Raw genomic sequence first — 27,686 nt, forward strand, 5'->3', positions numbered from 1 at the left:
CATCATCACCGGTCGATTCATGTTGCTTCGGTGCCCTTTTTCCCTAGGGTACTACCACACGTATGCAACAGTCGGCTGGTCGGACCATGGACCATCGACAAATGCAAACCAGGCAATGCGCGACCTGTGCTGGACAAAGGTGCTTACATGGCGTTATATAATTTTTTGTTTCGCTCCGTAGTGTGGTGAGTTTTTTTTAGGACAACCGAGTACTGGCTGCCGAGCCCGAAACCTACAGTCGGCATCGTCTACAGTTTCGCAAAACGGAAGGCTTTGTTCGATTGGCAGTGGGTCGTAATCGAGTGGAACTTTCGGTTGAACGCGGACGTCGTACCGTTTAGCAATTAATTAACAGAATATTTGACGTGCCACTTCCGATTATGGCAAGCCGGTGCTGAGTGAGTGTCCTACATATTATCGGGATTGTTTTTTTTAAAATCGGAAGTGATCTTTTTTTATCCCCGGAACAATGAAGAGACTTCGGACGATAGCGATAGTGATTCAACGTGTGTCAATTACGCTGTCAGTTTTTTGGGCTGCCATGGTAGTGATCCAGTTGACGTCAATAACTCCAAGTGAGCTTATGTTTTTGTTTGCTTACTGAATGTTGAATAATAGAACTGACGAGGAACTAGTGCTGACCAGTCGTTAAAGTAGTCGTATGTGTGCTCGGTTCTATTTGAAAATTAGTACAAGTATTTTAACATTCTGGTAATTTGAGGCCGGTATATTCAGTTATATACATGCTAGCAGGGCTGGGAAAATCACCGAAAATCAAAAATCATTGCTGATCTAAGATCACTGCTGATCACTAATCTTGTACATAAAAAAATCACTATCTCAAACTTTCTCTAGTTCAAGCGCTGAGATTGTTTGAGAATGATAAAATTAACAATTAGATTTTTTCATGGTCATTGATTCTATTCTATGTTTATCCCTTCCCAAAATTTTTTTAGTTTTGTTAGTTTTTGAATAACGTCCTTTAACTGGAAGTCAATTATGATGATTTCAAAGTTACTTCAAATCTCAATTTTAGATACAAACAATCTCAAGATTTAAACCTGGATAAATAAAACGATTTTAGTTTATAATAATAATTGATGTACAAACTTACCAATTTTATAAACAGTGAACCGTTTCACGAGAAGATTTTATATATTTTTAACAAAAAATGATGTACCAGTAAACTCAGTAATAGTGTAATTTTATCAACCCTTCTTTATGGGATACGGAATGGATACGCAACAAAATTAAGAAATTTTGTTCATATTGTAATTTTTATTTATGAAAGTTTTTTTATTCAGGTCATTTTGCGTACAAGCTTTACGTGGCCGATTGAGCCATGTTTTTATTAGATAAAATATTTTTTTTACCACTGGATCTCGTTGTCACCCTTTTTCTAGGGGGAGAGGAGTTTCCATTTTTATCTTGCGATGATTGAGGGGCACTTTGTTCGAGGCTCGTCTCACCATCCATTGCCGCATCGGTGATATCGTTGTTGGTTCCCGTGTTTTCTTCATTTTCCTTGTAATTCGCAGTCTTGGGTTCATTGTTAGTTGCTGTAGACGCGCCTTGTTGTACATTAGTTGCAGTTGCTGATTGGTTTGATGGTGAAACAGGAGTACTGCGCTCACTAGTTTCCGTTGTTGAGCGGTTGTCCTTGTTTTTGTTTGAAGATGTCCTTTTCGCAGTTTCAGTGCAAGGTTTGCCGTAGTGTGCAGGTTGATTTTCATACGTAATCAGCGTTTTTTTTTCCGCCTTGATCACAAATGATGTAAGATGGAATTGCTTTATGTAGTTGCACACCTACCACTCGCACGCCATTCCGGATACCCGGAAAAAAATTCCGCAATACTTCTCTTCCGATGGAAAGAACTTCACCGTACTGCGACAGACTTTTCCGAACGAACTGGTCGCTGGTCTGCGGGGGAAGGTCATGCACGCGTACTTCTATGGCATTGTCCACCATGTACACAGCGATTTTATGTTTAACATTGTCATGATCAACACTGTGCACCCCGTTATTACCCGAAGCAAATGCAATTGCATCTCTTTCACGTTTGAACATAATGTACACACAGTTAGACGCCTTGTAGAATTGAATCTCATTTACATCATTAACATTTAGATGCATTCGTTCCTTACTCAAAATTTCAATTTCGGTTGCTGCTGGTCTCACTTTGCAGCGCTTGAAATCAATACAAATTAAATTTATTCTTGTAGGCCAAGTTTCAGTAGGCCAAGTTTGTTAAATTGTTCGCCAACTAAACACATTCTCTAAAAATAAGAGTTTATTTCAGCACACTAAATTCTCAATTTTAACTAATTTCATAGTTAATTTAGAAATTTTGTTGTTAAAATCAACTAATTCAAAAACAGTAATACGAATTAGGCGCAGAGCTAATTTCGGTCGTTCCGTGTGATTGTGTTCAGCCACATTTATTGAAAAAGAAGTATCTATGATTATTTGATCTGAATCTATTTGCGAGCCACCGTTTTGATCGTATGTAAATGGAGATTCCAGTATGCATACTAGTCCAGTTCGAACAGTACAATACTGAAGTGATACTTCCGATGATTCGAATCAAAAGTGGCAAATTTGATCCGAAAATCTATGGCTGGTCAGTTACCTGAGAATCAAAATCAACAGCTAGCCGGTATTCAATATACTCAAGTAAACTCACAGCACACACATACGCACTATCCAGCGATCGGTTTTGTCATCCACTCACCAGTCGAACTACTTGCCTCGCTCACAGCCGTGCGTTGACTGGCAAAATATGTGTCGGTGCATATATTTATAGATTCCTTTCAGTGCGATAGTTCGTACTTCAAATCGGACGAGATGATGACATCATTTCGGTAGATTATGATTGACTCGTGGAAAGATAGGTCAATTCAAGCCGATTTTCAATAGTATGCTATAGAAATATTGAAGTTAAAAGTTTCCGAATCGATTGGTAGTTGAATTATATAAATACATAAACAAATGACTGAGTTATGAGCGTTCAAAGCTATGACAGGAAAAGATTTACGCGGTTAGTTTTGCATTTTTTGCAACTGATCTGATCTCTAAGTGATTACACACATGTTAAGTCGAGATCAGTAAAGATCTAAGTTCTAAAAAATACTACTGATTCGATCGGAAATTATTGATGTAGAAAATCGTTTCTGATGTGATCTGCAAAAGGATACGAAGGGGCGAGTAAACTAGCGAAATTAATCAAGTATTGGAGGATGATGCCTTAAAACGATTGAACTTAAGTTATGCACTGATAATTTCTGGAAATTTATATGAGCTTGGGTGCACCAATCGTTGGTAATTATGGATTTTCTAACTTCCCAAAATCTAGTGATAGGTGGTAAGTAGAGGTGGTGTGTGTGTTGGTAAGGATTAAGAAAGCACAACACCGCGATTTAGTATCACGATGCCAGTACGAAAGTCTGTTATCAGTGTTTGGTTTTGATTGCACTTACGCAGCGATTGAGAAAAATCATAGACACATCACTTGAAGTATGTAAAGAGAATGAAAGAATTTGAATGAGTTTGTTTGGTCGGTCGCATCGGGATTTCACGTTTCTTGATGTATTTGAAATTTATTCAGCAATACCATGTTGGCGGAGTAATATCATTTTTTCACGTTTCGTCATTGACTCATCAGTGCAGAGCAGTTCAAATTGGACTGCTTAGTGCTAAACTCGGCAGTTCAATTCACTTTTTGTTTTGCAACGGAGTGCAATGTCTTTTTTGACGTGCCGAACGAAAACGTGTTTTCGACTACTTCCGAGTTTAGCACTAAGCAGTTCAATTTGAACTGCTCTGCACTGATGAGTCAAAGACAAAACGTAAAAATAATAAAAACGGTTATGTGCCCTAGCACAAAATGCGGCTAATCCCTAAATGACCAAACCTGCATCGGCCAGAAATAGTCGAAAACACGTTTTCGTTCGGCACGTCAGAAAAGACATTGCACTCCGTTGCAAAACATAAAGTGTTCTGTAAGTATTAGGAACTTTACGTCTGCTTAGCGGTTTAAATTGAATTGCTGAGATTTGCACTAAGCACTAAGCTTGAATCTCATACACAGAAATGCTGTGTGTTCAAACCCTGCGCTCCTGTTACTTCTATAAATTGAATTCATGTTAAAAAGCGTTTTATTGTGTTTAATCAAAATAGTCCATGAACATCATTATGCAACCAGCTGGAAGTAAAACAAAGTCTTTTGTCGCATTAATCACTATGTGGTGTGAACTTTTTTTTACTAACTTTGCATTGCGTATTGCTATTCCGTAGTAAATGCTGTCCCAGCCAAAAGTTATATTTTCATCTGCGATTGTGCGTGTCCTCGACTTTGTACAATTTCCAAAACGGAATTGAATTTTCAACAACGAATTTGCATAAAATTTTGCGGTAAAAACGATTTCAATGGTACGAAGACATTGCAAATTTATCAGTGGCACGAATGTTTCAGAAGTGGCCGTGAGTCTGTGAAAAAACCTTTCAGCAACCACCGAATTCACCTGATTTGGCTCCCTGCAACTTTTTCCTATACGGTCGACTCATGAAACCGCTCTATGGAATGCGTTTCAGCACCCAAGATAAGATTATGAAAAAATCGCAGATGGTTTTGATGGTCAAACCGGGAACTGTATATAAAAAATGTTTCTAGGATTGGATAAAATGCTGGCGTAAGTGTGTTGCAGTCGATTGGGAGTAGTTCGAAGGGAACAATATCGATTTTGATGAATAATCTTGTATTTTTAGAAAGGTATAACTTCCATATAAGAAATACAATACCCTCGATATTCGATTATGCAACCAAGTGAAGTGTTTCTCCCTAAACTTGAGAGTGACATACCTTACATCTAAACAGTTAGAAAACTATACCAGTTTGAAATAATTCTATCGTCCTGACCAACCTCAAATTGCCAGAACAATCATCCACTCTACGTTGCTATAAAGACACGACCATGATCATACCTACTACTAAACCAATCTACGCAACTTTCCCGGCTTAGTCAAATTCATCAAGACAAGAAGGATATCTATTTTTAGTATTTTTTTTTGTTGGTTGTGAAATGGTAATAACTGTCAGGAAAATTTATTTAACCGTGTTGAATCAGAAAATGAGTTGACTACCGGTGAGTTCACAAAATAAAAAAAAACATTCTATCGCTACGGTAAAATCAGTCTTTTTAGGCAATACTAGCTTGAATGTTGCCTACCAGGTGAAAGTCTCAACCAACTACACTAGTATTACATATCAATTCTTTGTCAAATTTCACAATTTGAGCCCGCGAAATTTGTAATTCTACCTTACATTTTCTAAGCAATGATGCGTGCGTTTCGAACCGCGTGGTTAGTTAAGATCTCTGTCTACTTTCTCTTTTTGACAACATGACCGTTTGTCTATTGTTCAAGGTGAATTTCTTATACATATTTTTTTTGCACCGAAATTAGTTTACAATGTTCAACGTTACTTACGCACCCGGTCCGTAAAATAATCGGTGATATATGCGTACTGACGGAGATTTATTAGGAAAAAAATTGGCGAAAGAATTGTCGCACAGCTGTGCTGAAAGTTGATTTGGGAGCATTCTACGACACCGATTCGATTCGTAGCTTGTTGTTAAGCGGAAGGGTGATTAGGTTTGATAGAATTTTCTTCCTTTTGACCGCGTTTACTATTTTTCTACGGTCTAACTAGTCTTCAACGCTGCAGTTGATTAAAACATTGCTTATAAACAAATGGTTATTATTTAAAACTAGCTGACCCGTCGAACTTCGTTTCGCCTGAAATTATTTTTTTTTAATTTGTGTTTTCGAACAGCAGAGTTGCCAAACGTTAATGTTTCTTTCCATTATTTTACTGATTACTTGGCTTACAATAAACGAATTACGACAAATTCATATCCAACACAATAACTTCGTCTCGAAAAAGAAATATCATCAAGAATTATTGTGGATATGTTCAATGCTTTTGTTACGCAAAAACTAAACAAATGCACCGTTTGCCATCTCATCCTTCGAGTCAGTGTATTGGACAGAGATTGTAGATCTCTCTCAAACTAAAGATTTGACATGTGGGATGATGGATTGGGTTGAATCATATCTGACTGGTCGTAGTATGACCGTGAGAATTGGCGACTGCGTTACTCCATCATTCATCGTGAGCTCTGGCGTTCCTCAGGGAAGCCATCTTGGACCATTCATATTTCTGCTATATCTAAATGATCTAAATTTCGCATTGCATGAAGCTATCATTCGCCGACGATTTCGAGCTGTTTCATCTCATCAAAGATCTGAAAGACTCAAACTTCTTGCAGTCACAGTTGGATGTATTTTCTAACTGTAGCAACGTCAACAGAATGGTTATTAACGCCTTCAAATGCTTCGTTATCTCCTTCTCTCGTAAACGAACCACAATCATGTATGATTACACTATTTCGCAAGCTGTACTAAAACAGGAGACATCAATTAAGGATCTAGGAGTGTTATTGGATTCGAAACTTAGGTTTAAAGATCACATAGAATATACCCTCTCTAAAGCATTAAAGATGCTAGGATTCATCTTTCGCATCTCAAAAAATTTCAATAACATATACTGCCTGAAATCGTTATATTGCGCTCTAGTTCGCTAGAATGCTGTTGTTGTTTGGGCATCATATTATCAAACAGATAAGCTACGCATTGAAACTGTTCAGTGCAAGTTCATTCGTTTTGCTTTGCGTCGCCTGGAGAGATCCATTTAATCTTCTAAGCTACGAAAATCGCTGTAGACATACACTTTGATTTGCTATCTGTCCGCCGTGATACACAAAAAGCTGTTTTTGTCACGGACCTCATCCAATCTCGAATTGATAGTGCAGATCTCCTACAACAGCTAAGTTTTAACATTCTTCGGCGTAATTTGCGGTTTAATCCCTTTCTCAGAATTCCTCGTGCTAGAACTAACTAAGGGTTCATTGAACCGTTTTCGAGTATATGTCGCGTATTCAATACTTGCTCTGATGGATTTAATTTCGATTTATCTCGTAACGCCATTAAAACCCGTTTTCTCCAAATCTTTTCCCGCTAGTTTTATTAGGATAATTAGTCAATAACTATTCATATTGACTATTAGTTAGCTTTGTAGTTTAAATAAGGATAATTAAAGATTTCGTTATGTATCATTTGGTCAAATGTTATTTGTTGATACAAAAGATGAGAATGTTTTATGCCTGCTGGAGAAGGAGAACCAAAATCTCAGCTCCAGCAGGCTTTTCCCTTGCTCCTAAATAAAAAAATAAATAAATTAACAGATGGATGAAAAAGAGATGACCAAGATAAATACTTTAAATTGACCCCACAAATTTCCAAAAGCAGCCCTCGGGGATTGTTGTTTATCATTGAATATTAAGACTTATTTGTACTGAAGACGTTTAAAATTTAATAGTAAATCCTTAGGGATTATCGAAAGTAATAAACTAATTTTGAACGGTTGTCCATAACCTACTTCACCGCTACCGATATTGCTTAGTCGTGTTTGATGAATGTTCGTAGCAGGATAATGACAGGATCAATTTTCGATTAACGAATTAGTGGCTGCTCGGCCAATTATCCGGCTGCTCGGCCATCCATGGAATTTGACCATCAATGTTAACTTCCCTCTCTGAGCAGCCTAGATAGCCGTGTAGTGTCGGTAGCGGTTTCCCAACTGGCTAAGAATAACGCTACGGTCCACCTGTACCGGTGGTATAAGTCCACCAAACAGGTAAGCCGTGTGGTATCCGGCGGAATTATTTTTTACCAAGAATTGATCCACTGGTTTCCTGTTCCATGTCGTAAAAGGCCACAAAAATAGGAACTCCTAAGTCAAGGTGTATTTCCGTGCCGATGGCTGAATGGCTGCAGGAGGTTAAACATTGCAGTCGTGAACGGAATATCTTGGGTTTTTCCTCAAGGTGGTGTACTATCCCCACTTTTATGGAACCTAGTCGCTGATGGTTTGTTAAGGAAACTTAATAACCTTGGATTTCCGACTTATGGTTTTGCCGACGATTATCATATATTGATGACCGGTATAAGCATTAACACTCTCTTTGATTTAATGCAGCAAGCCCTGCGATCTGTTGAACAATGGTGTTGTCAGGTTGGATTATCTGTAAATCCGGGCAAAACATCAATGGTGCTTTTCACTCATCGTAGGATAATTACAGGAGCTCGTCCGTTGCAGTTCTTTGGTTCAGAGGTCACTGTGGTCGATCAAGTTAAATACGTCGGGGTTATTCTTGACTCAAAACTGAATTGGTCTGCTCACATTGACTTCAGGATTGAAAGAGCTTGCATGGCTTCCGGCCAATGCAGACGAGCTTTTGGAAAATCATGGGGACTCAAACCCAGATATATTCATTGGATCTACACAACTATTGTTAGACCAATTTTAGCATATGGATGTCTTGTATGGTGGCAGAAAGGAGAAGTCGCGACAGTTCAGTCAAAGCTAAATCATCTCCAAAGGATGGTCCTAATGGCGATGACAGGAGCATTCACGACAACTCCTAATGCTGCTCTAGGGGCGCTACTGTGTATTAAACCACTACATGTGTTCCTAAAACAAGAAGCATTATCTTGTGCATACCGTCTTAGGGTTACAGGGCTTTGGAACAGTAACCCATTAGATTATGCTACCAGCCACACTCGCTTGTGGTCTCAAATGGTTACGTGGGATGAGTTTTTACTCGCTCCTAGTGACCTAACTCTCACATGCATTTTTACTTTTAAAACATTCAATGTGAGCTATCCTCTTCGTTAGGAATGGTTGTCTGGTTGTCTGGAACGACAACTTGATGAACACATAGTTTGTTTTACGGACGGTTCTCTGTTGAATGGTCGTGCTGGTGCTGGTGTCTACTGTCGTGAAATGAGGCTGGAGCAGTCTCATTCACTTGGTAGATACTGTACTGTGTTCCAAGCAGAAATCTACGCAATTCTGTGTGGAGTACAATCGGCACTTCAGCAGAGGATCTGTGGTAAACGTATTTATTTTTGTTCCGACAGTCAGGCAGCCTTAAAAGCACTCAGTTCGAATGACTCACGGTCGAATCTAGTGATCGCATGTCGAACTCAAATTGAAGACCTCAGCATTTCAAATGCTGTTTACTTCTTATGGGTACCCGGCCATTCTGGTATTACTGGAAATGAATGGGCTGATCAGTTGGCTAGAGCTGGTGCAACGAATGATTTCGTTGGTCCTGAACCAGCTTTACCACTTTCAACTAGTTGGATAAAGCACAAGATACGTTCTTGGGCTGCATCCAAACATGCCAGCTACTGGCGCAGCTTGCAAACTTGCGCTCAGACAAAAGCATTTCTACCAGATTTAAATCTGAAAATGTCAAAGTGTCTGCTGCATTTCTCCAAGTATCATTGAAGTATTCTGGTCAGAGCTCTGACTGGACATTGCAAACTCAATTATCACATGGCTACTATTCAACGTGCTGAGTATTATTCGTGTGATTTGTGTAAATGCGATTATGGTACTTCATATCATCTGATATGTAACTGTCCCGCATTGACGCAGCTACGTATCCGGGTTTTTGGTTCTCCATACATGGTTGAGTCTGTGTATGCGGAGCTAAAATTGAAGGATATTCTCTCGTTTCTCACCCAATGTGGTAAGGTGCTATAGTCAGAAGGGTTCATCGTTCTTCCTGGAGTGAATGAATCCCTTCTGTATTCACCTTAAATAGGGTTTAGCAGATTGTTTGGCATCCTTTGGGGGGTACCGAATTTACTTCTGCTCGTACATACTGCGAGTCGTTCTGCATTCTTCCGAGAGTGCAGAATGGTGTCGCTTTTGTAAGATCTCTAAATCCTCTCGGGGGTTGGAGGTTTTATTAACAGCAGACTGTTCGGGACCTCGTAGAGGTTCAGAATTTCCTTCTGCTTCCACTAAATGTGATCCTCAGCAGATTGTTCAGCATCCCTTAGGGGTGCAGAATTTACTTCTGCTTTTATGTGTTTTTGTGTCGTCAATTTTTCCCATCCTCCTAGTCCAACCCTTACCATTTCCTTTCAATCCTTCCCTCTTATATATCGGGAAAATGATGCTAAAAACAAATTGATGGCAAGGCACAAATCTCCAAATATCGAGGGGAACGTGCCATTTTAGCCAATTTGTTCTGATTCCTGATGATAGGGATTATCGAAAGTAATAAACTAATTTTGAACGGTTGTCCATAACCTACTTCACCGCTACTGATATTACTTAGTCGTGTTTGATGAATGTTCGTAGCAGGATAATGACAGGATCAATTTTCGATTAACGAATTAGCGATAAAATGAAAAATACTTGGACATTCGAAAGTTCAAATTACCCTTTTATTAAATATTGTGTCCATTAACTTTGACATGAACTATAGCTATATTCGTTCAAGAATTGTATCAAAAGGCCTCTCATTCATCGAGCCACCACATCGTTTTGCTTAGTATTCAGTCCTGAGAATCAATATTCTGTTCTAGTGGAGTGAACATGAGGAGTGATTATACCAGTATTTTTCTTATTGTTAAAGCCAATGTATAAAACAGCAGATCTCACAACTAATGGTTCTTACATGCCACGATTTCTCCTTCAGATATGATATTCACGATTCGCATATGGTAATTCGTCAAGTAATCCAAAGTTCAGAAAATGAAATGATTTGGCTTAAGCAGCTTACAAATGTCATGAATACCATAAATATTTTCATCTGAACTCATTATTTCAACAGCAGAATCTATCATTGATACGTAAAAAAATCGTTACATAATTTGATTTGTTCAACTCACGGCCACGATGGCCAACATAATTCATCTAACTACATCTACTGTCAAATGACATTAGAACTTGTGCTTCTGTTTACGGTATAGCTAAAACAGTCATTTGGCAAGTAATGATTTTGATACCCTATTAGGCACGTGTTTCCAAATGACGAATCAATCATGCATGTAAAATCTCCACCCAAATCTACTCGTTGCGCGCCAAACGATTTTCCAAAGATCTAGTATTCTTTTCTTCAACGGCGAAATACTGAGCACCTCCTTGCGCGCCAAACATCAATTGTAGATCTAGCAATCATTGGAAAATTCCATTGTCCATACAAAAAAACTTTATTGGTTTTTCCCACTTTTCCGGTAAGTTTTCCTAATTTTTTTGATGTACGAACCCGGTGGGGGTAAAAACTGATCAAACAAAAAAAAGCATCTCAATGTTTCCTTATACCGTTTGATAACGCGTCATACGGTATTTCTGGGCAATTGGAGCTGTTTAGCTAGCCTAGATGCAGACCACCATGGATTTTCCAAATAACTGTGCACAATTTTTGCCTTTCTCATATAGAAAGGTAATGCAATCACTGTGAAAACCGACTTTTGAACCGAGGCCCGGAGGGCGAAGTGTCATGTTCCATTCGACTCAGTTCGTCGAGTACGCAAAATGTCTGTGTGTGTATGTGTGTGTATGTGCGTATGTGTGTATGTAACGTTTTTGCACTAACTTTTCTCGGAGATGGCTGAACCGATTTTCACAAACTTAAATTCAAATGAAAGGTCTTGTGGTCCCATACAAAATTCCTGAATATTATTTGGATCCCACTTCCGGTTCCGGAATTATGGGGTAAAATGTGCGAAAACTTGTGAAAATAAGTGCACTAACTTTTCTCAGAGATGGCTGAGCCGATTTTCACAAACTTAGATTCAAATGAAAGCTCTTGAGGTCCCATACAAAATTCCTGAATATTATTTGGATCCGACTTCCGGTTCGGGAGTTATGGGGTAAAATGCGCAAAAAAAAAAAGAAAATATGTGTTTTAACTTTTCTCATAGATGGCGCGACCGATTTTCACAAACTTAGGATCCTCTGGTCCCATACGTAATTTCATACAATTTAATTCGGATTCGACTTCCGGATCCGGAAATATAGGGTAAAGTTTGTTAAAAATTGTATACCATCACTTAAAATGGGAAAAAACCTTAAAAAAATTTCTAAATCGACCTCAAATCTTTTCTAATTGATAGTTTTTATGATTAGACGGTCAAACAAACCGATTTCGGTTATACTTTTAAGAATCGAAGAAAATTATTTTGAAGAATACCATAGTATTATATATGATAGTATGATTGATATGAGAAAGGCATCATTACACCACTAGGTGGATTAAAACAGGTTTTTTCTTTCTTTCGGCTTCCATATTGATTGTTTACAAATTACAGTCGATTTGCGGAATGTCAAAAATCATACGTGAAGCTGACGAAATTCCCGACACGTGGGTGTCAAGAACTTCCAAATCCGGATCTACTCTTGGCTACATTTTTTGCCGCCGAATTTCACACGGCCTCTAGGCTGGTCCTGTCCGGAGAAAGATAATGGGTACTATCAATCTCCTATTGAACACCAGCCCATTCTAGATAATTCCAAATGTCAAACTACATTAACTCCTGCTTGATCAAACTCTAGCATTCAAGTCGGAATAATAAAATATAAATCCGTGATCAAATCTTGCAGTTGAATTAATGAAAAATTCCATGACACTGAAAAGAAAACTTAGAATTTCACAAATTAAGATAAGAAATGTGAGAAAAAAAATCGTCAGTCATTTATTTAACTTCAAGGAATTTCACTTCGGAAGCTCCATTCTAACATCGGCCGATTTGTTTTTTTTTCTGGCAGACAGTATTGCACCGCCCAAAATCTCATGAATTTGGGTTTTTATTAGCTTTCGTCCACTTAAGAAGCGTATAGGTCGTTCAGAAATGACCCTTGTTATCTAAAAAACAAAACACCAGTCCCTCAATTGTGTATTTTTCGTTTACAGAGGCAATTCTCAGTCCTTGTGACCGGCCTTGCAATCGAGCTGACTGGCCCCGAATATGCCGCTACCGGTTGATTGTGGAGAAGCGCACTTTCGGCAAGTTCTCGTAAGTATTCGTTTGTTGCCCATGGCGACGTGTTAATTTATTGTAGCTTATTGTGACGTTCAAAAAAAGATAAATTAACAGAATTCACAAAACAGAAGGAATCATCAGTCGGCGGCCATTGAGTGTCTGGGAGGATTTTATGGTTTGGCTCACTGATTTTGCACCCCGAAGGAATATCTGTGTACCGTACCCGGAGCTTTAATTTCGCTCAAAATAATGCGTTCCGTTTGTTTAATTACAGAGTGGATCATAAAAGTATAATTAGCGACGATGAGCCGGCTGTTGCAGCCGGTGCCGGGCATTTCTTTGGCAGCGCCAGGGATCATCACCACTACCTTGTCAACGGAAAGCACACCGGACCAACGTTGAACGTGTGCGAGAATGATTTTATTGTAATTGACGTCGAGAATCGCATCCCGGGCCAAAGTATTTCGATACACTGGACCGGCCAGAGTCAGCGACACACACCCTTTATGGATGGGGTGCCAATGTGAGTAGGAGCAGTTGGGTGGGTAAAATATGTTACCTTCGATGGTAACGCTCGGTAGTTTTCCTTCCTTTCGGGGTGAAGGACGGCACGTCTCCATCGTTTCGCTTCAGCGGTGATGGTCGATTTGGTCAGATATTTCACGTTTGAAGTGGACAATTTTGTTTAGCTAATTTGAACAAACCAACTATTATAGGATAACCCAATGTCCCATCGTCAGTTTCACAACATTCCAGTATAAGTTCCAAGCGGATCGTGTCGGAACGCATCTGTATCATGGTTTCTCCAGCGAGGAAAGGAGTCTCGGCCTGGTTGGCGCCCTGTTGGTACATTCGGTGTATGAACAATCCAAGCATCCGTTGACGAGCAATCACCAGGGAGATATTGTTTGGATACTCTCCGAAACGAATGGAAACGTTCAAATAAACGGTAAAAGAAGAATGGCTCAGTACGTTAAGCCTGCAGCAAGCTACCGATTACGGGTCGCTTATATGGCCCCGGTCGGGCAGCCAGAGTGCGAACGATGGTTGGAAATTGAGAATCATCGGCTCACCGTCATTGCCCTGGATGGAAATTTAATTAAACCATTTCTGGTCGATCGCATTGCACTGTCGGATGGCGGACGAGTGGATTTGCTGGTTCGAACAACGGGAATGGCACGGGATTATGCTATTCGTATAACCACCGGTGACGACATTGCCAATGGTAGTAGCTGTGCGATTAAGCACGAAAGATTTCGTTTGAAATACATTGGGTCCAGAGCAACTGATCTTCAGAACCTTCTTGAAAGTACTGGTAGAGGTGAGTGAAAGTTACGAATTTATAACTAACAGCTTTTGTTTCGACTTCATTTTGCTCTATGGAACCAGTTAATTTCTTCGAAACGTAACGTAGAAAATTGTACCCATTATAGTTCGATTAAATTAATATCTGGACGTAATACAACAACTCTATATCGGGATTGTTATAAAAAAAATAAAATAGTTGAGCAGTCAGAATCAATGAATTTCGAAGCACTTCCAAATAAAAATATAAACAATTTAATTCAGTTTTGGTCTGTTGGTCACCTTTTATTCCACTTTATTTTTATCTTTTATATTTTTGGCATTAAAAATGCCTTACTCTTCACAATATGGGGCCGGGTGTCAATTAAAAGTTTCAAAAATAGTCGCGTAACTTTTTTGTGTCATAATTTTGAACGTTAATAACTCGGTCATTTGTTGATGGATTGTTATAATTTAACAACCAATTGATTCGGATACTTTTAACTTAAACATGTATGACGACGTCGTTTCAGTATTTCAATAGTATACTATTGAAAAAATGGTTGGAATCGACCTATGTTTTCATCCACCAATCCCAGTTGTACAAAATGACGTCAACTTCTTGTTCGGCATAGGAGGCTTTGCGTCATGCATAAAAAACACCGTATCGTTATGCGTAGTATGAAGAGAAATTTATAAATATAGGCTGCAAAATATTTCTTTGCCTAGTTGATGTTTGACTGTGAATGAAACAAGTAGCTTGTCCAGTGAGCTGATGACTGGATTGTATATGCGTTTACTTGCTGGATTGTCGCTTTTGCATTATTTGTTGGTGAAATTTCCTGTTGTCTACGCAACATTGTGTTCGCTCGAGTATCTTATATATCATCTATCTATTAAAGAACCGAATTAGCGTGGTTACCGATTCTTTTGAAATATCCCATGTATTTAACAAATTTTTGGTCTATTTTGCCATTAAAAATGCCTTACACTTCGCTTCCCGAGGCTGGGTGTCAATTTAAAACATGCAAAACTAATCGCGTAACATTTTTCTGTTATTATTTTGAACGCTTATAACTCAGTCATTTGTTGATGGATTTATATAACTCAACAAACAATCGATTCGGAAACATTTAACTTAAACTTATTAGACAACGTCATTTGAATATTTCAATTGCATACCATTGAAAAATTGGTTTGAATTGAGTATTTTATTTTGGTTCTCTGGGAACTATCAGGCCAATTTTGGATTATCGGCGATAGATTTTTCGAATCTAATTTGAAGCGCTTGTTCCTCGATAATTTGAATGGATTTTTCTAATTTGAATGATTCCAAAGCTTGAATATTGTAAGATTAAAAATGTTTTAATTTGTCAACGGATCGGTTTGCATACTTAAATCTCCATTTCCATACGAACAAAACGTGACAATGTGACTAAACAACTTGTTGTCCCACCAGAAATTAAACGCTTCAAAAGATTCAAAATTAAATTCTGAAACTTATTTGAAAGCGGTCTCCTCGGTTTAGTAGTATAAATGAGTTCCACAGGCTCACATATACAGTACAATTAGATGCAATATCATATTGTATCAAAGATAAACTCAAGGTAAGTTTACCTGCGATTTTACATGTATCGTTTGAATAGGAACCCTCGTAGAATTTGGTTAATGCCCAGTTTCAGTTCAATTATTATTTGCTTCAAAACAATAAGCGTCTGATGGTTACACGCGTTGTAACTATGACAATGTTCATTCATGTGTTTATAACATCAAGTTACAATATGAACAAAATTTCGAAATTTTATTGCGTATCAATTCCGTATATTCCTAATGTGCCAAAGCGAAAATCAATGTAAGTAACTAAATATTTTATGCGGACTGTTTTACATGTTTTCTTCCTCGTATTGTTGCCATATTATTTACCGACACTTTCCGAAGATTATCGACGATTTTGAAGAAGAATGAATAAAATTACACAATTACTGAGATTACTGGTACAGCATTACCTGCTTATAAAATTAATAAGTCCACCCAGAGAACGACCACTATTAGGTTAAAACTGGGGGTAAATAAACGATATAAATCAAATCAAATTAATAAGTTTGTACGTTTCTCGAAAATTATCATCATAAAATAAAATAGTTTTATTTGTTCAGGATTAAATCTTTAGGTTGTTTGTATCTAAAATTGAGCTTTCAAGTAACTTTGAAGTGTAGTGAAGTTTAGTGTATCATCATCAATATCATCTTTATTTTGTATTTATTATGAAGACTCTAGAAACGCTTCATTTTTAATGTTATTGTGCTCGGTCGTGTCTTGAATACAACCCTCTAATTTTTTTTGCTGAACCGATATCCTCGAGGTTAGATTCAATTGAACGGTCTTGGGTCACATACAAAACTCTTGAATTTCCATTTGATGGTTTGTGATTATGATGATGATGATGATGATGATGATGATGATGATGATGATGATGATGATGATGATGGTCCCGCCTCATACCCCTACAAAGGTGTGAGCTGGACGATTTATCTAAATGATAATAAATATTGCATCACATATTTGAACCAGTCAACTAAATATAAAACGATCTGGTTAAGTTAATGATTCTCCTTCTAAAGTACAACTGAGAATAAGAAAACATTAAAATATTTCCGATTTACTATCCAGGGTTATTCAAGAAAATTTCCAACATGGGAAGATCCTTGAACAAATCAGGAATCGAAACCGATATCTTTGTCAGTATCAGACAGTAATTCACCTGGCCCTTCCCGCCGGACCAGTTCATCGCTACAAACATCAGCTACGATGGAGTAACGAGACTGCGGTTGAGCAGAGCCAAGCCCAATTCCATCAACAACTTCCGATCCCTATTATTTCCGGAATATAATCAATAAATAATTCATCAAATCTTACAAAGTCAAGATTCGAACTCGACACGTAGAATGCTTAAGCTCTCAAAAATAAAAGAGAACATATCCAGTTGCAGTCATATTCAATTTCCAGATTGCCTCTACCTGCTTTACGCGCGCGAGGCTCATACTTTTGTAGACAACTCTTTTTTTTAACTAAACAAATTATTAAAAATCCATCATCATCATACAGAACATAACAACCTAATGCGTCTTACTTGAAAAAAAAACAAAAATAAAATATATACAACCTTCGTCATTTTACACAGTTTTCGAAAAAATCAAATTGCACTAATTCATTAAAGAACTAATTACAAAATAGATTTTGTATGTGAAATACACATTTTTTTGAACTCCCTCAATGTTGCAGCCCCCTTGATTCGTCCTGGTATCGAATTGAAAAAACTAATCCCTTTGTACAATAACGAGTTTTGCGATCTGGCTGACAAAAAGCTTGGTGTTCTCGCATCAGACGCATTTCTAGTATTGTACCTATGCAAATCACTTCCTTTTTCAATCCGATCACACAAATATCGAGGCAGCATTCCATTTAAGATTTTGAAAATGAACACCATTGCCATTGCCAAAGCCATTGTAATGCATTCAATAGAATATTAGAGGAAGTATATCTATTACATTTCAAAATCAATCACATGACCTTATTTTGCAATCGCTGGAGTCTCAATATTTACGTGTTGTTAGCAAGGAACAGAATCGATGAGCAGAAGTCAAAGTGAGGAGAGATTATTGATTTATGCAGGAGAATTTTACTACTGGTCGTTAAATCATTTTTCAGGCGGCATAATACACCGTACTTTTTGGCAACCTTCTTGATGATGTTGTTAACGTGAGATTTGAATGTTAGCTTTTCATCAATTATTACTCCAAGATACTTCAACTCTTTAACGCGATCAATAATCTCTCCATCAATTTCAATGTTGGCTTCACGTCCAGTGCTTAAAGAAGAAATAACCATATATTTAGTTTTTGCGACATTCAGTTTTAACTGCTTGAATTTCAACCACTGAGCCAGAGAATGTAAGTCTTCGTTCAAATGTGCAACCGCTTCATCCAAATCCTTAGCTGTAATGAACAGAACAGTATCGCCAGCAAACAAATTTGTTTCACTAAACCGTAAAACTCGCTTCATGTCATTTATGTACATAATGAATAAAATCGGAACTAAAACACTACCCTGTGGCACACCAAGTGAATTACCCTGGAAACTAGACACAGCATCGTTGAAAACAGTTCTCTGAGTTCTATCAAATAAATAGCTTTTAAACCAATTATATGCTACTCCTTCGATGCCAAACCGTTGTAGTGTTTGTAACAGTATAGATCTAGAAATTGTTTCGAAAGCGCGCTTGAGATCCAAGGACACTGCAAAAATAGTCTCTTTAATCTCGATTTTCTCCTTCCATTTTGCTAAAACCAGGTTTAAAGCGGTTTCGCAAGAGTGACTTTTCCGATATCCCGATTGTTCCGGTATTAGCAAACTGTTAAAGCTCAAATAATTAATCAGCTGATCTTTAACAACAAGTTCCAAAATTTTTTCCTATGTGTGCCACATGTTAATGGGACGGTACTCCTCGGCTTTACCCGTTCCAGTAACCTTGGGGATAGGAACCACCAGCGATTCTTTCCAAACTTTTGGCACATGCTCCGTGTATAACGATTCATTTACCAAGTCCAGCAGATCGTGACCGATAACATGAAAGCAATCTTGTATCACTTTTGAGTTAACATTGTCGATACCAGCCGATTTTCCTAAATTAGAACAAATATCTTTCAATTGTTCAAAAGTGATTGGGTGAAATTCAAGAAATCTACAATAATTACTAATCGGCTGTGATATTTCAACAGGTTCACCAAACTAATCAATACTTTGATTGATCTGCTGTACACTATTTATGAAATAACTGTTTAATTTTTCTGGTATCACTTGCTCTGAGTGCTCTTCTCTGCCATTAAATGTTAAAGTTTTTGCTGAGCAATGTGTAGGTTTTAGTAATTGTTTAAGAATTTTCCATAACTCCTTGCTGTTTTTCTGATGTTGATCGATCTTCCTCTGAACATATTCACATCTAGTCTTCTTCAGGGCCCGTGAATAAATGTTTTGTGCATTGGTATAAGCACGCCAGTGACATTCATTATTAGTTCTACAGAACCTGTTGTACTGTTTATCCCTCTCTCGTTTTAATCGTAAGAGGTCCATTGAGTACCAGCTACTTGAGCTGTTTAAACTAACGTACTTTTCAGTGACTAATTTATTAGTACACTTTTTTAATACGTCCGTAAGAAGAACACAAGACTAGTTTGAATTGTTTACGTTTGGCATTCCGCTCATCAATAATGGGAGATCATATGTAAATACTCTTTCTTTTTAACGACTAAGTATGGTAGTCAATATTTCTTTTTTTCTTTTTTATGCGATATTCATCTAACCAGAGACCATTTTTGTAGAAACAAAAAATTGAAAATTATAGAATGATAGTACTCAAGGGAGAGCAAGGATGTGAATATATAGAACGGAAAAGGAGAGACGTGACAGAGGGTCATTTAAGCAAGCAGAAATCTTTTAGTAACTTAACTTTTACCTTCTACCAGAGGAGTCGGGCTTAGGCATGTAAATATATTAGGGAACTATGGACTTAATTTTCTCAAAGATTGCTCTGAAAGAGGGTGGTGGTTACAAGGCTCCACAATTTCCATACTGGACGAACTAGGCTATGGTACCCAAATGTACATTAGTAACGAAGGAGGAAACCGGCCTATCATTGTAACCCAAACGACAAATTCCTTTAAGGTAACCAAATTGTTGCAACAAAAGATACGAGTATCTTCTATTGCAAGTTCGCCAGAGAATTTGTCACTTCTAATCTGCTCCGATTGTTCCTATCTTTGTCGATGTTACACATGAGAATGTATCACAAATTTGTTTAACAAGTTACAAAAAAATGCACTTCATCTACAATCTCAATAATTGAAATAAATGAATGTATTTTTTGCATCCGCATAGAAGAGAATTAGTATGGAACTGCGTGAAAGTAACGAATGTTTGAGAAAGTACCAAACATTCAACAATGCAATCTAAGACGGTACTTTTAACATGCAACTAAAATACTAGCTGTGGAGATTTTGGACGAGGTTGTCCACACCGTTTGCGACTCCCAAAGGTAGCAAAGAGGACATGATTTGGTCATCATATGGTTACCTGCATAGTGCAAAAAGATCAAATTTGATTGGTAGATCGCTTCTCTTCCATAGATCAAAGCGTAGTACTCAAAATAAGGAAGAAATTCATTGTTCCTCTTCTGTGTAATGTTGCCTTTTTTATCAGACATCACCCAAGGCAGCATTAGTAAGCATCGTTCTCCATTGAGTAAGGATACAGACAAGCCCTGGAACCGTGACAGCATCATTTAATCTGTTTCAAAGTTGTGCTAATTCCCAGGGCTAACCAATTCTATTAAACTTAAAAAAGGCCTTATAGTTCCATATGTGGCTGATAAATTGTTTTTAATTCACACTTTCAGTTTAGTTATTATAGAAAATTTTTAAACCATCGTTCAAAATGATGTTCCAAAAAAACATAAATTCCTTAAAAATCAGTCGGTGTTGAACAGTTCGCACCGCACGCGTATAACTCTTGGCTCCTGGAAATTTTTTCTGGCTACCTAGAGTTTCATTGATTCAAGCCTTCATTCTTTTTCAAGGCTACTTGAATCACTAACAGTCTTTCTAACCATTGCCGTTTCAACCTTTCGAGCGAACGGACGTGATTTGGATTTACTGCGAAAGCATTGAAAACCAGTTGTGTGTGTGTGATAAAGTGGTCGGACGATATTGTGTGATAGACAATAGTGCTTTTTCCTCTGAGAGGTTTTTTTTTTCGCATTATATAATAGAACAGTGCCTTATTGCGAGCGGTCGATCGAAACGGTACCGTTAGCCGATTATTGTTTCGCCGATCAAGGCCAAGTGTGAGGATTATAAACAAGCGGCCATTGTGTGAGGATTATAAATAAGTGTGCCTTTTCCTCTCGGAGGTTTTTTGCACACCATCAAAGCGGCGATACGCCGATCGACGAAGTCCAGCTTGGTGTCCCCCGTTGGATCTTAGTTAAGTACCTTTACGTCGTTTATTTTTATTTCTTTATTTGACCATTATATTTCCCCCCGAATCATTTGTTTTTGCGCGGAAGTAGTTCCGCTATGCCTATTTTAAATCCTGCCCCCCCCGCTCCCGATGTTCAAATGGAGACTTCCCTTGTCAGTAAAAAGTCCCGCATAAAGAGCTATCCTGATGGGCTCGCACTACCGGCCGGGCCTTACGCGGTCTATTTTCGGACCAAATCAAAGGAAAAAAAACTGAATATTTTAAAAATATCGCGGGACCTGAATTCGCGATATAATACCATAAAAAGTATAGATAGAATACGGCCAGACAAGCTCAGGGTCCTGTTTACCAGCTCAAAACAGGCTAATGAGCTTGTTCAAAAGGATCCTTTTACGCTGGAGTACCGCGTCTACGTGCCAGCTCGTGAAGTCGAAATCGACGGTGTGGTCACCGATTCGAGTTTGACTTGCGAGGATATTCTTAAGTACGGGGCGGGTTGTTTTAAAGACCCCTCACTTAAGAATGTCAAGATACTGGATTGCAAGCGATTGCATTCAGTATCGATCGCCGGGGATGGAACAAAGTCTTATCCCCAATCAGACTCTTATCGTGTGACCTTCGCCGGCACTGCTTTGCCCAACTACATCCTCTTGGACCGGGTTCGTTTGCCTGTTCGTTTATTTGTACCCCGGATAATGAATTGTACCAATTGCAAACAACTGGGGCATACAGCTACTCATTGCAGCAATAAGCCACGTTGTGCTAACTGTGGGGAAGCTCATGCGGACGGCTCTTGCGGTAAGGATGCTGAAAAGTGTCTCTACTGTGAGGAGGGTCCGCATGACCTCTCTGACTGTCCCGCTTACAAACTGCGAGGAGATCGGATGAAGCGTTCCCTGAAGGAACACTCCAAGCGTTCCTTTGCCGAGATGGTTAAGAGTGCCACCCCTCCTAAACAGGCAACGAATCCATATGCCTGCTTGTCAACTGACGAGAGCGATTCTGACGACCCTTTGGAAGGTCCATCTTCAGCGGTCCCTCATAGCTGTAGGAAAAGAATGAATAAATCTTCTCATAAGCTACCTAGTAAGGGTTCGAAGGTGTCTTCCGAAGGGCTTCGAAAAGTTACAGCTAACGGGAATCGGGAAAAATCACCGAAGCAAAAAGCTCCTGGTCTCGGAAAACTCAATTCCGAGATGGAATTCCCACCGCTTCCAGGGACTAAAAAATCCCCAAGCGTCCCTGAAAATTCACCAGAGAACCAACTAGGTGCTGGACTTATAAAGTTCTCTGATGTTGTGGACTGGATTTTTACAACTTTCAATATTTCAGACCCTCTTAGAAGCATTTTAATTGCTTTCATGCCAACAGTAAAAACATATTTGAAGCAGTTGACTGCAAATTGGCCCCTTCTTTCAGCGATTGTATCTTTCGATGGCTAAATCATCCACCGAGGTCACGGATCTAATCACTGTTTTACAGTGGAATTGCAGAAGTATTATCCCAAAAATAGATTCATTTAAATTTCTAGTAAACAATCTGAAATGTGACGCATTTGCATTGTGCGAAACTTGGCTAACTTCTGAAATACCCTTAAACTTTCACGATTTTAACATTATTCGTCTGGATCGAGATAATCCCTATGGAGGAGTACTTTTGGGGATCAAAAAGTGCTATTCTTTCTATCGCATTAACCTCCCCTCGATACCAGGTATTGAAGTTGTCGCATGTCATGTTACAATCAAAGGTAAGGACCTTTGCATTGCTTCCATCTACATTCCCCCAAGAGCCTCGGTTGGGCATCGGTGGCTCAGTGATATCGTAGAGCTCCTTCCTGCACCGACGTTGGTTTTAGGAGACTTTAACTCACACGGTACGGGATGGGGCTGTCTTCACGACGATAACAGATCAGCTATGATCCATGATATTTGCGACAACTTCAATATGACAATCTTGAATACGGGAGAAATGACACGGATTCCTGCACCACCAGCAAGACCAAGTGCGCTGGATTTATCCCTTTGCTCGACATCGCTACGGTTGGATTGCACGTGGGAGGTAATTCCTGATCCCCACGGTAGCGATCATCTACCGATCGTAATATCAATCACCAGCGGCTCAAAACCATCGAAGACAATCAATGTTTCGTATGACCTCACACGAAATATTGATTGGAATAGCTATGCGACCTCGATATCTGAGAAACTTGAAAGAACTCAACAACTTCCTCCGGAGGAAGAGTACACGTTTTTGGCTGGCTTGATTCTCGACACCGCGACTCAAGCTCAGACGAAACGTGTACCCGGCGCGAAAACTAACATCCGTCCTCCCAACCCGTGGTGGGACAAAGAGTGCACAAATTTAAACGCGGAGAGAGCCTCCGCGTACAAAATATTCAGAAAAAATGGAACACCTGATAATTACCGGAATTACGCGGCGTTAGACGTTAAAATTAAAAACTTGATTAGAGCTAAGAAACGCGGTTACTGGCGTCGGTTTATAGACGGCTTAACGAAAGAAACATCTATGAGTACTCTTTGGAACACAGCCCGACGAATGCGCAATCATAACACCACGAATGAAAGCGAGGAATATTCCAACCGCTGGATATTCGATTTCGCTAAAAAAGTATGCCCAGACTCTGTTCCGGAACAGAAGATCACCCGCGCCGCGACACCAAATACAAACGAAACACCGTTTTCGATGGTAGAGCTCTCACTTGCACTCTTGTCATGTAACAATAAAGCCCCGGGATTAGACAGAATAAAATTCAACTTGTTGAAAAATCTGCCAGACCCCGCCAAAAGGCGCTTGTTGAGTTTATTCAATAAGTTCCTTGAGGACAACATTGTTCCACATGACTGGAGACAAGTGAAAGTGATCGCCATTCAAAAACCAGGAAAATCAGCCTCCGATCACAATTCGTATCGGCCGATTGCTATGCTTTCCTGTATCCGGAAATTGTTCGAAAAAATGATTCTTTTCCGTCTAGACAATTGGGTCGAAACTAATGGCTTACTTTCAGATACACAATTTGGTTTCCGCAGGGGTAAAGGAACGAACGATTGTCTTGCGTTGCTCTCAACAGAAATTCAAATGGCATTTGCTCGTAAAGAACAAATGGCATCAGTTTTCCTTGACATTAAGGGGGCTTTTGACTCAGTTTCTATAAATATCCTATCTGAGAAGCTGCATCAGCATGGTCTTTCGCCAGTTTTGAACAACTTTTTACATAATCTATTGTCTGAGAAACACATGTATTTCGCGCATGGTGATTTGTCGACAATACGATTCAGTTACATGGGTCTTCCTCAGGGCTCATGCTTAAGCCCCCTTCTATACAATTTTTACGTAAACGACATCGATAAATGTATCAACACATCTTGCACGCTAAGACAACTTGCCGACGACAGCGTTGTGTCTATTATAGGACCCAAAGCTGGCAATCTGCAAGGGCCGTTACAAGATACTCTTGTCAACTTATCCACATGGGCTCTTCAAATGGGTATCGAATTCTCTACGGAGAAAACTGAGCTGGTTGTATTTTCGAGAAAGCGAGAACCAGCACAATTACAGCTTCAACTAGGGGGTGAAACCATAGCTCAGGTCTTCACATTTAAATATCTCGGGGTCTGGTTCGACTCCAAAGGCAGGTATCTGAAAAGAAAATGCCAACAAAGAATCAACTTTCTTCGTACAATAACCGGGTCGTGGTGGGGTGCCCATTCAGGAGACCTGATCAGGCTGTACCAAACAACGATATTGTCCGTGATGGAATACGGATGCTTTGGCTTCCGATCCGCGGCGAACACTCATTTCATCATGCTGGAAAGAATTCAGTATCGTTGTTTGCGTATTGCCTTGGGTTGCATGCAATCGACTCATACGATGAGCCTCGAAGTGCTGGCGGGTGTTCTCCCATTGAAAAACCGGTTCTGGGATCTCTCATATCGTTTGCTCATTCGATGCGACATTTTGAATCCTCTGGTGATTGAAAATTTCGAAAGGTTAGTTGAGCTTAATTCTCAAACCCGTTTTATGTCCTTGTATTTTGATTACATGGCTCAGAATATTAATCCTTCTTTGTTTGTTTCCAACCGTGCTCATTTCTTGGATACTTCTGATTCTACTGTGTTTTTCGACACATCCATGAGAGAAGAAATTCGTGGAATTCCGGCTCACGTGCGCCCTCAAGTGGCCCCAAATATTTTTTATAATAAATTTAGAACAGTCAACTGTGAAAAGGTGTTTTACACTGACGGATCAAACATCAACGAGTCCACAGGCTTCGGCATCTTCAATCAAAACATCACCGCTTCTTACAAACTCAGTGATCCGGCTTCAGTTTACGTCGCAGAATTAGCTGCTATTCAGTACACCCTCGAGATCATTGAAACCTTGCCCAAAGACCATTACTTCATTGTCACGGACAGTCTAAGTTCAATAGAAGCTCTCCGCGCAGTGAAGCCAGGAAAGTATCCCCCATATTTCCTGGGGAAAATACGGGAACACTTGCGAACTTTATCTGAACGGTCTTATTTAATATCGTTAGTCTGGGTCCCTTCGCATTGTTCCATTCCGGGCAATGAAAAGGCAGACTCATTGGCTAAAGTGGGCGCATTAGAAGGTGATATTTATGAAAGACCAATCTGCTTCAATGAATTTTTCAGTATCTCTCGTCAGAAAACTCTCGAAAGTTGGCAAACTTCATGGAGCAATGACGAACTGGGACGATGGCTACACTCCATTATCCCTAAGGTATCGACGAAACCTTGGTTCAAGGGGATGAACGTGAGTCGTGATTTCATTCGCGTTATGTCACGACTCATGTCAAATCACTATACATTCAACGCACATCTCCGGCGTATCGGGATCGTGGAGAACGGGCTCTGCACCTGTGGCGACGGTTATCAGGACATCGAGCATGTCGTGTGGTCGTGCGTAGAGTATCGCGACGCCAGGTCGAAGCTACTGGAATCCCTCAGGGCCCGAGGTAGACCGCCTGAGGTTCCGGTTCGGGATGTGTTGGCGAGTCGGGATAGTTCATATATGCTTCTGATATACCAGTTTCTCAAACACATTAATATACAAGTGTAATCTGTTACATCTGGCTTAGAAAGTTCCTCCTATTTATCGACGTTGTTTCAACTGTGGCTAAGAATTATTTCTCAACTGCAGGTTCGACACTAACTTCCGCCGATTATCCCGATTCCTCATCTGTCCACCATCTTCATCGGAACTAACAAGATCTTTTTGCTGTCACTAACCTTCGCTTCCCCCCTCCCCGTCTCTTCACCATCTCGATGTCAACTAATTAGATCTCTGTCGTTTTAGTCATTTCATTCCCATATCCCCTTTTTACTCCGTTTTCCGCAATATTTACTTCGTTATATTTTTTTTTTCATTTTCTTCTGTAACAACACCATCATCGCCCACGGAAACTTATCAACAGCATGCGGGCCACCCGCCGGGTATTCGTAACCTGGGGGTGTTTCCCGCGGACCCACACGGACCGAAGAATGCGGCCAACATGAATATTCCCCAACGCCATATGGAAGACTCTCATGAAATATTCAATTCACCGGCCGATCACCACATGAAGGCTGGATCTGCCAAAGTCAACCACTGCGACCCAAATATGACATTACTTAATGATACAACCCTAGTTTTAAGTTAGTCGTAAATTTTAAATTAGTAAAAGCCCTTGGCATCTTAGAGCTTAAGCAGTGTGCCTTAAACATTATATTCTTGAATAAAAAAAAACAGTCTTTCTAAAGACTAACAATTAGTCAGCCTTTCTCAAGGCTATACAAAGAGTGATATTAGAGTGGCTAAGAAATTGATCAGCCTTTTTTAAGGCTAACTAGAAGTCTAATCGAAGACTAATTTAGCCTAGTTAATTTAATTTAAAATTTCATTCATTTCAAAAATACCTGCGTCCAACCGGAAAGGCAACAAGCCTAAGGCTAAAAATAATTCAATACGGAATAAATCACAATCCGTTATTCAACATTTTTCTAATAACATTCACGATCTTATAGAATCTGAATGTAAAAATAAAAGACAACGGACGGAATTCCCTTCCGTTGACTCTATGCCGTCTAACAATATTTACGAGATTCTTTCTGAATCCGATTGTAGCGACATAGAAGAAAATTCTTCAAAAATTCCCAAAATGGACTATTGTCGTTCTGGGAAGAAACATCAATCTATGCCACCAGTGACGGTGATGATTTCCGACTTGAAAGCATTCCGTACTGAGCTTTCTACTTTTCTCCCGGAAGTAAAAGTCTCATTTCAAATCGGACGAAGAGGAGAATGTCGAGTTTTGGTTGATGGATTGGAAGATTACGAACGTCTTATTCGATATTTGTCCGAGAAAATTTTATTCATGTGATATTAAATCAGACAGACCCTTCAATGCTGTCTTGAAGGGCTTATCAAATGATCAAAGTATTGATGA

The 27,686-nt window shown here is 39.2% G+C and overlaps 1 protein-coding gene across 2 annotated transcripts in view; it reads left to right on the forward strand.

Moving 5' to 3' along the window:
• Positions 1–232: 232 nt before the first annotated feature.
• LOC131436742 (uncharacterized) overlaps positions 233–27,686 on the forward strand; it is a 42,512-nt gene continuing 15,058 nt past the window's right edge. The window contains exons 1-4 of one of the 2 annotated variants that reach the window (XM_058605625.1): positions 233–575; positions 12,835–12,937; positions 13,179–13,427; positions 13,621–14,225. In XM_058605625.1, coding sequence (XP_058461608.1) covers positions 470–575; positions 12,835–12,937; positions 13,179–13,427; positions 13,621–14,225 — 1,063 coding nt within the window. In that variant the 5' untranslated portion in view covers positions 233–469. The remainder of the gene's footprint in view (positions 576–12,834; positions 12,938–13,178; positions 13,428–13,620; positions 14,226–27,686) is intronic. The other variant, XM_058605627.1, reaches the window with a different exon arrangement.

The sequence above is a fragment of the Malaya genurostris genome, chromosome 3, assembly GCF_030247185.1.
Source record: "Malaya genurostris strain Urasoe2022 chromosome 3, Malgen_1.1, whole genome shotgun sequence".
Taxonomy (NCBI): domain Eukaryota; kingdom Metazoa; phylum Arthropoda; class Insecta; order Diptera; family Culicidae; genus Malaya; species Malaya genurostris.